Source organism: Schistocerca serialis, chromosome 1 (genome assembly GCF_023864345.2).
Source record: "Schistocerca serialis cubense isolate TAMUIC-IGC-003099 chromosome 1, iqSchSeri2.2, whole genome shotgun sequence".
NCBI classification, from domain to species: Eukaryota; Metazoa; Arthropoda; class Insecta; order Orthoptera; family Acrididae; genus Schistocerca; species Schistocerca serialis.
This window is the reverse complement of record NC_064638.1, coordinates 367,514,135-367,528,505: the sequence shown is the minus strand read 5'-3', so window position 1 is coordinate 367,528,505 and position 14,371 is coordinate 367,514,135. Positions and strand designations below refer to the sequence as shown.

General features: G+C 38.7%; 1 protein-coding gene across 1 annotated transcript in view; it reads right to left on the bottom strand.

Annotated features, from left to right (window-relative positions):
- Nucleotides 1–1,355: 1,355 nt before the first annotated feature.
- The window catches only part of LOC126470487 (guanine nucleotide exchange factor DBS-like), a 234,674-nt gene continuing 221,658 nt past the window's right edge, over nt 1,356–14,371 (bottom strand). Inside the window, exons 21-22 of the mRNA XM_050098360.1 lie at nt 12,020–12,146; nt 1,356–1,756 (exon numbers count right to left, since the gene is read on the bottom strand). Of these exons, the coding sequence (XP_049954317.1) occupies nt 1,629–1,756; nt 12,020–12,146 (255 nt within the window). The 3' untranslated portion in view covers nt 1,356–1,628. The remainder of the gene's footprint in view (nt 1,757–12,019; nt 12,147–14,371) is intronic.

Here is a 14,371-nt window from a genome sequence, read left to right as displayed (position 1 = left end):
TTTAGAAATCAGTTCTTTTACTTAGCAAAAGCCTTTGAAAATAAACTTTAAGAAAGTACTGGCTTTTCTCAACAAACGCACACAATTTTTCTGAGATAAATGCATAAAAATGAAATTTTTTTAGGACCGAGAAACGTTAAATTATTAGATACTAAACTCTTATGTCCTCCACAGTGTAGAAGCTGAAAGAAGAAAGTAAGAGAAGGAAGTAAGAGAAGGAAAGTAAGAAAGTAAGAATTTTACATGATGTACAACAATTTCTTGCTCCAGATAGCATTCTTCACTGGATATGGCGGCAATAGAGGTATAATTAGACTATTTGTGTTTCATTGAAAAAATACTGGACATAAATCTTGCTGTTCATTATATGGGCAACACTAAAAATGGAACAGAGGCTCTTATGTAACTTCTATGGAATTCAATAGCATCTACTGTAATCATCCCGGCATCACCATTTACACATTTGTAAATAAATGACACAAACACTTGCTTATCAAATGAGAAACATCTTCATTGGTACTATAAATTTATATATAAATTATGAAATATAATAAGGGATGGTAGGCTGTACTGGTATATTAACTGCTGTATTAATGACTTAGTAAAATCACATTACATTTTATATAGAGGAATCAGTTCACCATTTTGATGAATATGTTAGTGCTCTGTGTGTGTGATAATGTATATGCTCTATGTACATCTCCTTGTAATGGCATATATATTTTTACACGGAACATTTCCACATACGCACCAAAATTAAGCTTGCACAATTCATACCCATAGTCATTCAAGCATCCCCATCTCTCTCTCTCTCTCTCTCTCTCTCTCTCTCTCTCTCTCTCTCTCTCACACACACACACTCACACACACACACACACACACACACACAACTTAATAAATACAATGAAAGCCAAAATTTTATAAAATTTGGCAAGATTCTTTAACTGCACAGAAATATTTTAATTTCTGAGCCATAACTACTTCCCACATTATCTTTAATAACAACATGTAACAAACAAACTGTTTAACCACTAGCAACAGGTGAACAGCAAAACAGCAAACAGTTTGTAAAACAACTGCCTGTATCTGTTTTCCATAAAAATAAGTTCAAATGTTCATTTAACAGTATGGAATGTATCCTTTAAACCCTGACTGCAAATATTAACAGAATATAAATTTTGCACATATCTTGCATATAAAATTTTACAAAACACTTTTTGGTGTCCTTGTCATTTGTGCACAGGACTAGAATTGTTCCTGACATATGACTATCAAATAATTAAATGTTTCTTAAAAATGTTTATCTATTTTAATTATATACACTTACACACTAGTTAACAATTAAAGTTACAGCAAATTATGACCTGCACCTTATTCCGGCAACAAAATCTGTCAGTTTTACAGGAACTCTGATCGAGTACAGAAATGTTTGCTTGCCTTGAATACTAAATCATAATAACCATCAAAAATGTCAAAAAGTTTGGATACAAATTTCTTCATTTTTAAGTACACTTAATCACCATGCAAGCTAAATCCTTTTGCTTATTTTCTTCATGAAGGCAACAAGGAACCTGCTGTAACTTTAAGTGGAATGGTGGTAGCAGATGCATGTAAAAGAATTTCCATCATTATTCCGTTGGAGGATTTACTGCTGATCTTCCACTCTCTCGACCACTAAGAGACTGAGAATTTCGGGAAGATTTTCTACCTAGTGGGTCTAAATAGGCAGAAGGAGCCCATCCTTCCAGTTGTGATGCTGCAAGCAAAACAGAATGGAACATCAGATAATGACAAATACACATGTATTATTGTACTGATATCAAAACAGTATTTCACACAAACTTCCAGCTGTCACTTTCTTTTCTTATAGCGGACTTAGGTTTCTGAGAACTCCATCTCGTGGCATGTAAAATCATAAAACATGATTACATTATTTGAACAATAAAAGTCCTAAGTATGCTCTGGAAACAAAGTGGTAATCAGTACAGCGAACAGCTATCTAGTAGGTGGTGCATATATCTTTTATCACACATATCAATTAATCACATAAGTAATTTGTTTGCCAAATATGAGTATGCTGATAGAGAAATTAGCTTTGAGAAAAGAGAAAGAATATGAAATTTAACTTTGTGCCTTGAGAGGTTGCTAAAGGATGGGTGGGAATGACACACATGGTACAAATTATTCTTAAAATGAGTCAATGGATTGATTTTGAAGAAGCAATTTAAGTAACATTGAGGTATGTGATGGAGTAGGCAAGCTCTGGTAGCACGTAAATGCTGAATACTGTTCGATTAAAGGAGACTACTCTGAAAAGTGGAAGCACTGAGTCACCGATGGGTACACACAAAAAGAAAGGAAACCTGGCTAGCTTTTGGTGTAATACTTTTTCGAACTAGAGACACACACACACACACACACACACACACACACACTTATCTACATGGTGACAGCTGAACACACAGTGCTACCACTGCTGGCTGCATTTCAGTAGATGGACTATGTTGTGGTGGGGTTATGTCAGATGGGATTAGCAGAGGGGGAGACAGTTGGGATGCAGGAAGAGGGATTAGGGGTGGGTGGCTATTGGTTCAGAGGGAGGCAGCCAGTTTGCTGGCTAACAATGTGACGCGGAGGAATGGCAGGCTCATGGGTGATGCATGTGATTGTCAGAGCCAGTGGGAAGCAGCACACACTTAAAGTGATGTGAAGATGTGAACTGGGAGGGAGCAACAGGATGGGGAAGGGGCAACTGTTGAGTGTAGGGTGTGGGGACAGTGGGTTGCCGGAGATTGAGGCCAGGACGATTATGGGAGAGAAGTACATGTTGCAAGGATAACACTCATCTGCGTTGTTCAGAGAAGGTGCTGGAGGATGGAAGGATCCAGATGGTCAGGTTGTGAGGCAGCCAGTGAAACTGAGCATGTTACGCTCAGCTTGATATTGTGCCACCAGGTAGTCATCCCTATTCTTGGCAACAGTTGGTGATTCCCATTCATCCTGGTGGACAGCTGGCTGGTAGTCGTACTGACATAAAAACCAGTGCAGTGTTTACAGAATTCTTGGTATATGATATGGCTGATTTCACAGGAGGCCCAGAATCAGATACAGTAGGACACGCCTGTGACAGGAGTGGAGTATGTAATATTATTGGATTTCAGCTACTTTGCATGTGAGATATTAATCATTAAAGAAAAGGACAGCCAACGAGCTGTAGTTCGTAAAGATGCTAAGCATCACAGCGCAAGAGTAAAGAGATGAAATATTTATTTATTTATTTTTTATGTGTGCCCATACCAAGATGCGCGTCCAGCGTTTAATTACTCTAAACAAACACTATGACCCACTGGGCTCAGATATTTAAAACTCATTGCCGCAGCACTTGATAGCAAGAAGCTGCAAAACAGAAGAAAGAACAATCTATCTTTTGTCAAGAAATATTAGAGAGACTTCATTATCCCTTGAATTTTTGGTCGCCGACATGTTAAGACGTAATGCATAGCATTGCTACAAATTGTATTTTTATTTTGTGTAAAAACTATGTGAAACGACGAACAAACATTTCGGTAATTCGGGTGTGAATAAAATGTACTTACGCACATGCAAGGACATTTAATTTTAAGAAGGAATGGACTGACAAAGCAGCGATTATTGGAAAGTGCCATCCACAAAATAAATATCAGATGTAAGTCATGCATTTATTGTGTATTTGTCAATGTTTAGAAGTTTAATGCCAATTTGTTCAAAATATATTAATATATCACAATATAGTAATTTTCTTCTTATTCTTTTCTTTCACTAACCAAAAATGATGTTCTAATGGTACATGAGCTTTGTTACAGGTTTGCTCTTTATTGTGGTGTCTCGATTGTATTTGGGAGACCACTAAAGTGTTCAAATTCTGATCTGTTAATCTTTCTCTTAAGAAATTCCACTAATTTGCTTTCATTTCCATTTTTATATTCAAATAGGTCCCTTAGGTATTTTCATCGAGGATTCTGTTGCATGAAGGCAATCTGGGTCAACAATCCCATATGTCTCCTGAACACAATTGAGAACTGACGCATCGGTGATTAATTAATAATCTCTCTCTCTTTTAAACCCTTTGTCAATCCTTCATAGCACCCAGACCCTGCCTAGCTGACCTTTTCAATGTATGATATCATCTGAAACTTCCTCCCAGCACTCACAAAATACAGAACCCAAGCAAGCCCAAGACACTTTCGTTAACCTTTCCACCAAAAACCTCAGTCCACAGAAGTTTCAGTCCTACCCAAAGGCCTCATCTTCAGCCTCACATTTAAGTACAACCAGGCTGGACTTGTCAAAGACCTACTCTCCTGCTCCACAGTGGAAACACTTCTTTGCCACCAGTCACAACAACCAAAGCCAGCTTAGTTCCAACAATGCCTCTTTCAGTTCATACCACCATGCAACCATGGTCCCCCCCCCCGAGCTAACTGCACCATTGTCATCTTCCCTAAATTCCATACCTCCAACTCTTTGCCTCACCATCCTTCCCCAAGTCCTTTCCTAAGAACACTAACCTTCCAGCAAAAGAAAGGACAGTTATACACAACCTGAAAACAGATCCTGACCTAATCATCCTCCCTCAAGACACAGACTCCATCAGTGTCACGACAACTAAAGTGCACGTCATTTATGACGGCGGCTGAGTTTAGGTTCATTCTGCGCATCTGACGTCACAAAACACAGTCAGCCAATGAACAGAGAACGACGTTGCCAGAGCTCGACTGCAGTGCAGAGCACGGACAAGTGTCTTCCGTTTTAGAAACATTCAGTCATAAATAAAGTAATTGAACAAAAGCAATGTCTTGATAGCAGACTTTCTTTTATAGAAAGTTTGGAAAAAAGCATTCTTTATACCAATTGTTTCATATTCTATTAATTAATTAAACCAAACAAGCAATAAGCCTCCTAATTCATGTGATAGCAAGGAAAGGTGTTTGTATCATTCTCACTAACTGCTTTTTCGCAATAAAGAACAGCGGTAATTGTTTATTTCCTATTGTACTTCGACGAAATGTGAGTAATTCATAATCATACCAACAGTGTTTGTCGGTATTTTGCATGATATATTAAGGTCCTCCGGGAGATATTTTGCATGACGAGCTGCGTTAGCGTAATGGTTCTGAGGGCAAACCTTGATCGATGCTTAATATTTTCTTTATTTAAAAACAATATGAATTTTATTCATTTGACTATAATTTTTTGAAATTTCTAGTGGCAACTAAAATGGACCATACGGAAAGTATACGCTATGAACTTTTACCTCTGCAAAATTTTGTGCATTGGTTTACTACATCTAATGCTTCATAATAACTGCGTTGAACATTGAAACAAAATTAAGTCATTTATGGGGGGAAGGTATCAGTCAAGAAGATGTGTAAAAATCAAATTTTTGGGCCAAATAGTTTTTGTGAAATCGAATGATAAAGTGTGTCAAAGCAGTCGAAACACCATGTGTCTGCACAGGCGAGCAGTGCAATGATGACAAAATCGCGCACATCGCGGAATGCAGGGAGCACGTCTCTGTAGCAGCGAAAGGGTTAATGCGGCCATGATGGCTTTACTTCATAAACTGCGCGCTCCCCCCTAAATGTAAGTTTGCGAACTATACTATGGCGCTGCTTCTCTTGGCACGTACAACTGGCAACGCAGCAATCTCCCGCGTCTGGGCGGGCATGCGCGAACCGCCAAGATAAAAGAATTTAACTATAGCAGTGACTTTCTGATGGAAGATCTCCGCGAAGTGTCCGACTTCTCCACTGACAGCGGCCCCATCCCAGAAGTCCAACATAACCTACAATCGCTACCGAAATCCACAGATCCCCAAGTCTATCTCCCTCCTCACCCCAACAACACCCCACACATCCAAAGTATGCATGATCTCCAAAATCCACAAACCCAACAATCCTAGACACCCCATTGTGGCAGACTATTGTGCTCCCACTGAAAGAATTTCCACTCTCATTGGGAAACACCTCCAAACAATTGCCTAAAACGTAGCCTCCCACATCAAAGATATTAACCTCTTCCTTCACTGACTCTCCACTGTCCCCACACCCCTTTATCTCCTGTATTGCTACTCCTCACTGTTGATGCCATCTTCCAATACACTCACACCCATGGCCTTGCTGATATTGAACACTAACCTCTCTGAACATTCTTCAGACTTTAAACCCACCAGCTCATTCTTTATGTGAGGTGTAATCAAAAAATTAGAGGAATATTTTTTTCTTAAGGAATCTTAATTCATCAACATCAACTTTGTCCCTCTCAAAGTAAACCTCTCAGATATAATACTCTTGTGCCAGCACTTGTTCCAATCTTGGAAGCACTTCTGGCACCCACTTTTCATTGTAGTGTTCAACATCTTTGGCAATTCTGTTTTTATTGCATCAGTGATGGCAAAATGACTTCTTTTCATGGTTCTCTGCAGCCTCAGAAATAAAAAGAAGTCACAGGGTGCCACACCCAACAAATACAGTGACTGAGACAACGTAACATGTTTGTTTTTTGCCAAGAAATCGTGAATAAGCATTGAGGAATCAGCAGGAGTATTATCATGATCCAACTACCAAAAGTGGTTTTGCCACAATTCTGGTCATTTTCTTTGAATTGATTCATACGAATGTGCTTAACTTCCAGGTAGTATTCCTTATTCACCAAACGACCGCAGAGCAGGAGCATATGATGCACTATCCCACTGAATTAAAGAAAATAGTGAGAAGAACCTTCACATGCAATTAAACTTGTCGAATTTTTTTTGGTCTTGGCCTTTCAGGCAGTTTACATTGGGATGATTGGGCCTTGGTTTCAATGTTGTACCCATCTACCCATGTTTCGTCATCTTCTTTAGATGTTCTGGATCACTGTTGACTTCATTCAGCAATTCCTGAGCGATGGCTATGTGATGGTCAAAATTCAACAATTTTGGACCAAATTTTGCTGCTACATGTCAAACGCATAAAATATCTGAAAAATTGGTTGGCGTGAGCCAAAGGGATATGCCAATATCATCAGCAACATCCCTGATGGTGATATGGCGATTTTTAAGAGCCATTTTCTTTAGTTCTTCCACATTGTCATGAAGTATGTTACATGAAAACTCACCGAGCACTCTAAAAAAAATGTATAATCTTTTCAAATGTCAACAATAAACTAATTATTCAAAACAGCTAATATACAAACATACATCAGGAACATGTGTACCAACCAAATAAAAAATATCAGATGTACAAAGCTCGTGAAATTAAAAAATTCCTGTTACTGTTTGATAGCACTTTGTACACCCTACCAACTATATCCTGACTCACAACCACTTTTCCTTAGAAGGAAACAAATCTGTGGCCAGCCATGGGTGCCTACACGGCATTCTTCACTCTCTGATGCCAACCTGAAATGAGGAACATCCCGCTAAAGATCCATCCCACTCCTAAAGTGGTGTTCCATCATCCATCCAACCTATGTAACATTCTAGTCCATTCCTGTGCCCCACTCACTCCCAAACTCTTGCCACAGGGATCATATCTCTGAAGTAGACCAAGATGCAAGACCTGCCCAATCCACCTACCCAGCAGTTACTACTCCAGTCCTGCCACAGGCTTATTCTACCTCCATCACCTGTGAAAGCAGCCATGTCATATACCAGCTTTGCTGCAAAAACTTCACAGACTTTGTACGTTAATATGGTGTCCACCAGGATGAATAGTCACTGCCAAACTGTTGCCAAGAACAAAGTTAACCACCTGGAGGCACAACATCCAGCTGAGCATATCATGCCCAAATTCACAACCTGGTTCATCTGGATTTCTGCCTCTACCAGCAGCTTCTATGAACTATGCAGATGGAAGCTATCACTGCAACAAATCCTTGACTCCCGTAATCTGTAGCCCACTGTTCCCACATCCTAAACCCAACAGTTATACTCTTCATACCTTCTGTTGCCCCATCATCACCTGCAGTGTGCGCCACTCCCCACTGGTTCCAATAACTGCTGTATCAACACACCCCACCCAACACTACTGCCACCTCAACTGGCAGTGTGTTGTGTGGGTATGGGCTCACAAGCATGTGCATGCACTCACACACCTGTCAGTAACTCAATGCTTCTGGTTTTTGGTGAATGGTTTCTTTTAATCCAAAAGTATTTACAACAATAAAATATTTTACTCTGGGAGAACCACCATATCCAAGAAACAAATCATCTCCTCTTCAAAACTAATTACAAAGATATTAAGAAAAGTCATGGTAAGTTCAATAATCGACACTGTTCATCAAAGATCACCATATAAACTCTAAAAACAGTACCACTAATTTAATGGAGCTGACCACTTAAAACAAAAGTGAAAAATATAACTTGAACATGGCCAGATCAGTTAATATAATAATCAAGAACATTTCTACATGTCCTAACAGTCAGTCACAAATTTGTGTTAAATTCAGTTAATTTTGGTGTAAGGAGTTGGGTACAGTTTATCATCTTCTCACCATCGATCCCATCACAGATTACATTCACTTCAGGAATAAACTGTGCATTTTACACATAGCATGAAGCAATGGTTCCAAAAATAGAAATATAAAGAAAACTCTTTACATCAGTAGACCGAACATGAGCAGCAAACAGAAAGATGCAGAATTTCACGTAATAGGAGGAGAGATTAAGTGTGATGACTTCCCACAATTTCCGAGATAGTTAAACTACAACCAGTGAGTAGCTTATACGGAAGTTGCGTAATCTTTTGCCATTATGCTCACAGTGCTCTATTAGGTCATAAAATCATACATAAAATTTATGTGAAAATGAAATTTGTTTCAGGAGCTTGGCAACAGATGCTATGAGGGTTGCCTTTTAAGTTTTTACAAATGACCGCTAGACAGTGCTGAGGTTTTATTATTTGTCATATATTGTTCTTAACAATGGCAATTCAGAAATTGGGAAGTTATTTGTTTAGACAGCATTTAAAGAATCAGTGTTGTGAAACAATGGAAAATTCACATGAAGGTTTTTACTGAGCTATGTTTTTATGATTTTTGTAATGGCCTAAATCAACGACGACATCTCGGAACACTTTGTTTAGCTTTTGATAACCAATCACTTTCAGAAAAGGGTGTTTATTGGTCTGCAGAATTTGCGGTTGTGCTTCAGCCAGTGATGAATTTCATGATGGTCAACCAAAGTCATACATCACTTCAAAAAATATCGATGCTGCCCAACGACAGGAGAAGAGACTTGTGACTTGCCGTGAGAGGGCGGCATCTGTGGACATGTTGAAGGCTGTGGTACATTCGATTTCGCTTGAAGATGTAGGTGTGAAAGAGACCTGTCTATAGTGACGTTCACACAATTTGAGCAAAGCCCAAAAACAGGCTCACATCAACTAATGTGAGGAAATGCAGAATTGACATACAACATTATTACAGGAGGCAAAAATTGTACATATTTGTACACTTTGTTCTCTGACGAGTCAGACTAGGTCAGTAACTAAGCTACAATCAATTGTTTGGATGTTCCAAGATGAACCAAAATCAACGAAAGTGGTATGTTCCACAGCACTTTCATGAAAAAAAAAAAATTGCTTGTTGCTTTGGATACTCTCTTCACGTCACAACCACTGCTTTAGGGGAGTGAAGAATAACTGATGGTGAATGGTATACAATAATTTGTTTGCCACAAGTTATCAATGAAATTAGTAATGAAAATGTCACGTCATTCTTATTCCTAAAGAAATCTGTCATGTAACATGATATACAGTTGATTATTTGACAGAGAAAAATATCTAATTAATACTTCATTGCCTATTTCACCCTGTTTATTGCCTGAAACACATTTTATTCCCTAATGTCAAGCAAAATATTCTTGGACAGTATATTCATCACATGAGAAAGCTACTGAATCCTTTCAGAACCATGTTTTGTACTAGAATATGAGAGGAGAAAACGTTTCTAGGATTGTCTTGAATACGAGGAAAACAGTTTAAATTTCAAAGATGAATGTAATGAGAAACAATAAAATGGATGGCATGAAAAGGGATTTTTTTCCCCTTGTTTTTGTAAAAATTTGAAAGGTAGCATTCACACTGTAGAAAATGTATTTTATATTCAGAGAATGAGTGAGGATGACGCAAATCAAGAATTAGCGCATTCACATTTGGTGCAGTGGTCACTGCTAATATCTTTCAGGAGGATTTTTTTTCAGTCAGATACTTGCCCATGAACAAGGGAGTTCATGTTTAATGCACTGCATACAAATAAATTTGTAAATATACTTTCAGGAGGTCAAAATCAGGAGTCTGTAACTGGTGACAAAATACAGCTCTACCAGAATGACCCAAAATTGAAGATAAGTCATAGATGTGTATCTTTTCTGATAATGCACTTTATGATAAAATTTGATAGTGCTAGGACTGTGGACAAAGTGTGATGTACACTTTCTTTACTGTCAGCAGACATTGCACCACATTCACACTTTAAAAAGGAAAGTCAGTACTGGACCTTAATGACTTCACTGTGTATACAGGGTGTTACAAAAAGGTACGGCCAAACTTTCAGGAAACATTCCTCACACACAAAGAAAGAAAATATGTTATGTGGACATGTGTCCGGAAACGCTTACTTTCCATGTTAGAGCTCATTTTATTACTTCTCTTCAAATCACATTAATCATGGAATGGAAACACACAGCAACAGAACGTACCAGCATGACTTCAAACACTTTGTTACAGGAAATGTTCAAAATGTCCTCCGTTAGCGAGGATACATGCATCCACCCTCCGTCACATGGAATCCCTGATGCGCTGATGCAGCCCTGGAGAATGGCGTATTGTATCACAGCCATCCACAATACGACCACAAAGAGTCTCTACATTTGGTACCGGGGTTGCGTAGACAAGAGCTTTCAAATGCCCCCATAAATGAAAGTCAAGTCAAATGCCCCCATAAATGAAAGTCAAGAGGGTTGAGGTCAGGAGAGCGTGGAGGCCATGGAATTGGTCCGCCTCTACCAATCCATCGGTCACCGAATCTGTTGTTGAGAAGCGTACGAACACTTCGACTGAAATGTGCAGGATCTCCATCGTGCATGAACCACATGTTGTGTCATACTTGTAAAGGCACATGTTCTAGCAGCACAGGTAGAGTATCCCGTATGAAATCATGGCGGTGAATCGAGGAAGTACAGTACATACTGACGAAACTAAAATGAGCTCTAACATGGAAATTAAGCATTTCCGGACACATGTCCACATAATATCTTTTCTTTATTTGTGTGTGAGTAACATCAGAAAAAAGAACAACCAAGGAAAACTAATAACTGAAACATAAATATTTACATTTTTACATTTCCACAGGCAATCTCAAAAGAAAAGGATTTCAAACTATTAGGTTTTTGATGAAAGCAGTCTCCATATTACCACATAGCCAAATTATTTGAAATACCTAAAATTCAATTACCACTGAAATTAACACTAAACTGCTCCATCAAAGTAATCAATCATATTTGCGAATGACGAACTGCAGCTGCAGTAGTAAGCACTTGGGTGTTTGTGCGGTTGTGTGTGTGTGTGAATGTGTGTACTTCCTGACACATGATGACCCAGGGCTCAAAAGCTAGTTAAAATGTCCTGCTGCATGTGTGTATGCATCACACATCACTCTGCTGAAGATGAGTGGTTGCCTTTTCTTTACTTTATGTAATACTCAGTTGACATGATATTGGTTCCATAACAATGTGGTTTTGACTGATTTGAGAAACCATGAACTGAAATGAAATCCAACTAGGCCTTCCACTGATGATATTTCTTTTACACTTTTTTTTTTACGAATAGAGGAGTGTGCAATTGATGTGGACTTACATGAGCATCAATAAAATGATTCTCTGAATATGTGTTGCAAGAAGCTGGAGATGAGTATCACATTATAACAAGCTGAATAAAAAAATCCAAAGGAAATTAATTTCACCAACACATGAGCAAGCCTTGCTGTGACATCAACAGACCTGATACTCTGATGTACCACCATCCTCCACAGCCAACCTTCAATAATTCAACGGTATCACCTTCATGCATGGAGACTTCACTATGCCCCATTGCACAGTAATCAGCCAGAGCTACATACCTACCTCCCTGTAAAACAAAACCAGTCAGTCAGGTATTGCAGAATGGCCCATTTTAGTAAATCTAAATACAAAATTAGAGTTTTGTCAGTACAGTAAATTATTAATTTGTATAGAAACTACAGGTTGGAATATCAATAATATTAATTCTTAATTAGCACTTAAACCATGCCAGAAACGTCTCAAATCATTAATTTATTGAAAACTTGCAATTCATATCGACAGCTAAACTAGTACAGATGTAAATGTTACACAAGTGACTAGCAGAGGAAAGAAAATAAAGGCAGTGCATAATGTTACATTACAGATGACTCCCATCCACTGTGGCTTTAATTTGTTGACATGAGATATTTTACAACAATTCCTGCAGCACAGTTCTTATGACAATTTTTGAATAATGTATATTTTACTTAATTTTTTATTTCCTAGTCATCACAAAAACAAAGTGTCTACTAGACAGCAAAAACTAACATTTTCCTTACAGCAGACTCAAATTTTGTGCACAAATTTAGCACAAAGTTCTTCTTGATGTACAGAATGTGTGTGTGTGTGTGTGTGTGTGAAAAGGGGGGGGGGGGCGGCACGCACATGTCCCTGGTGTAAGAAAAATGTTAGTTTTCGCCATCCAATAGACAAAAAGGAATGGAATGACAGAATAGAGAGATGAGAACTGTGTGCGTATTTGAATATATATAGACACAAAATTCTCATCCCTGTATTCTGTCATTCCCATTCATTATTTAAGGCTTGTGATGATAGATCGCTAGACCACCTCTTTTTGTGCAAACAGCCACTGGACCTGTGAATGATCTTCACACCACAAACAAATACAATAGTGTCTTGAGAGTTAATGAAAAAATCATTGCAAAAGATAGATAGGGAGAGTACAGCTCAGTGACAAAGCAGACAACAATGCAATCAACACTGACGATTAGCTCGCTGCCTTGTTGCATGAACATCTGTTGTCAGTATGGCACGAAATACCCCGACTGCTGCCGGCTGCTACCGATAAAAACTGGGAAGTTCATACGCTGCTGTAGTTCCCAGTACCTGTACTGTACAGTGTTTTGTGTTGTTTTGTTTGTTGACTGTGTGTTCCGTTGTACACCTTACAAAGATGAGTGCTGTAACAAAAATGAGGAAATTTGTGCCTTCTAAAATTAGAAGCACTAAGACGACTTGACAAAGGAGAAACAATAAAAAAACTTGCTCTCGAATATGGTGTCAGTGAAGTTACTGTTGGTGACTGGTGAAGAAACTGACTTAAATTGGAACAGTTCTCTTCACAGAAACGCTCACACAAATCTCTCAGTCGAAGAAGTATAATGAAGTCAGACTTCGAAAAAACAAGTGAGGCATTTTTCATGTGGTTTACCCAACAGAGACAGAAGGGTGCTCCGATTTCTGGCCCAATCTTGCAAGAAAAAGCTTTGTTTTTCAGAAACCAGCTGCAGGAAGGAGATGACAATTTCGCCACTAGTGTGGGCTGGCTCAACAAGTGGAAGAAGAGGTATGGAGTGCGTCAACTAGACGTATGTGGAGAAAAACTCTCTGGTGACACTCAGGCCATTTCAAAATTTATCGTCGAGTTTAAAAAAATTGTAACTGACGAAAATTTGTCTAATGAACAAATATATAACTGTGATGAAACTGGGCTAAATTTTAAAATGTTACCAGCGAGAACACTTGCTTCTTGTAAAGAAAAAAGTGCTCCTGGGCACAAAAAAAGCAAAGAGCAGCTCACAGTTATGGCAGCTTCAAATGCAACTAGAACTAAAACTAGTTGTGATTGGGAAGTCTGCCAAGCCAAGAGCATTCAAGAATGTATCCATCTCAGCTCTTCTGGTTGTCTATGCACATCAGAATAACGCCTGAATGAATCAGGAAATCTTCAAGAACTGGTTTTTTAACTCATTTGTACCTGACTGCAAGAATTTTTTAAAGGAAAGGGGACTGCCATGCAAAGCAATTTTGCTCATGGATAATGCGTCCTCACATCCAAGTGCAGCAGAACTGCAGTGCGACGGTATCCGCGCCTTGTTTTTCCCACCAAATGTTACCTGTCTCATTCAGCCCATGGATCAGGGCGTTCTGGAATGTCTAAAAAAAAAAGTATCGATGGCGATAGCTACAGTCAATCCTGTATTCCGAAGACAACGAAAGCACTGTAGGAGCTTTGAAGCAAGTGACTTTGAAGGACGTCGTGAACTGGATTAGCAAATCTAGGAGCGAAAT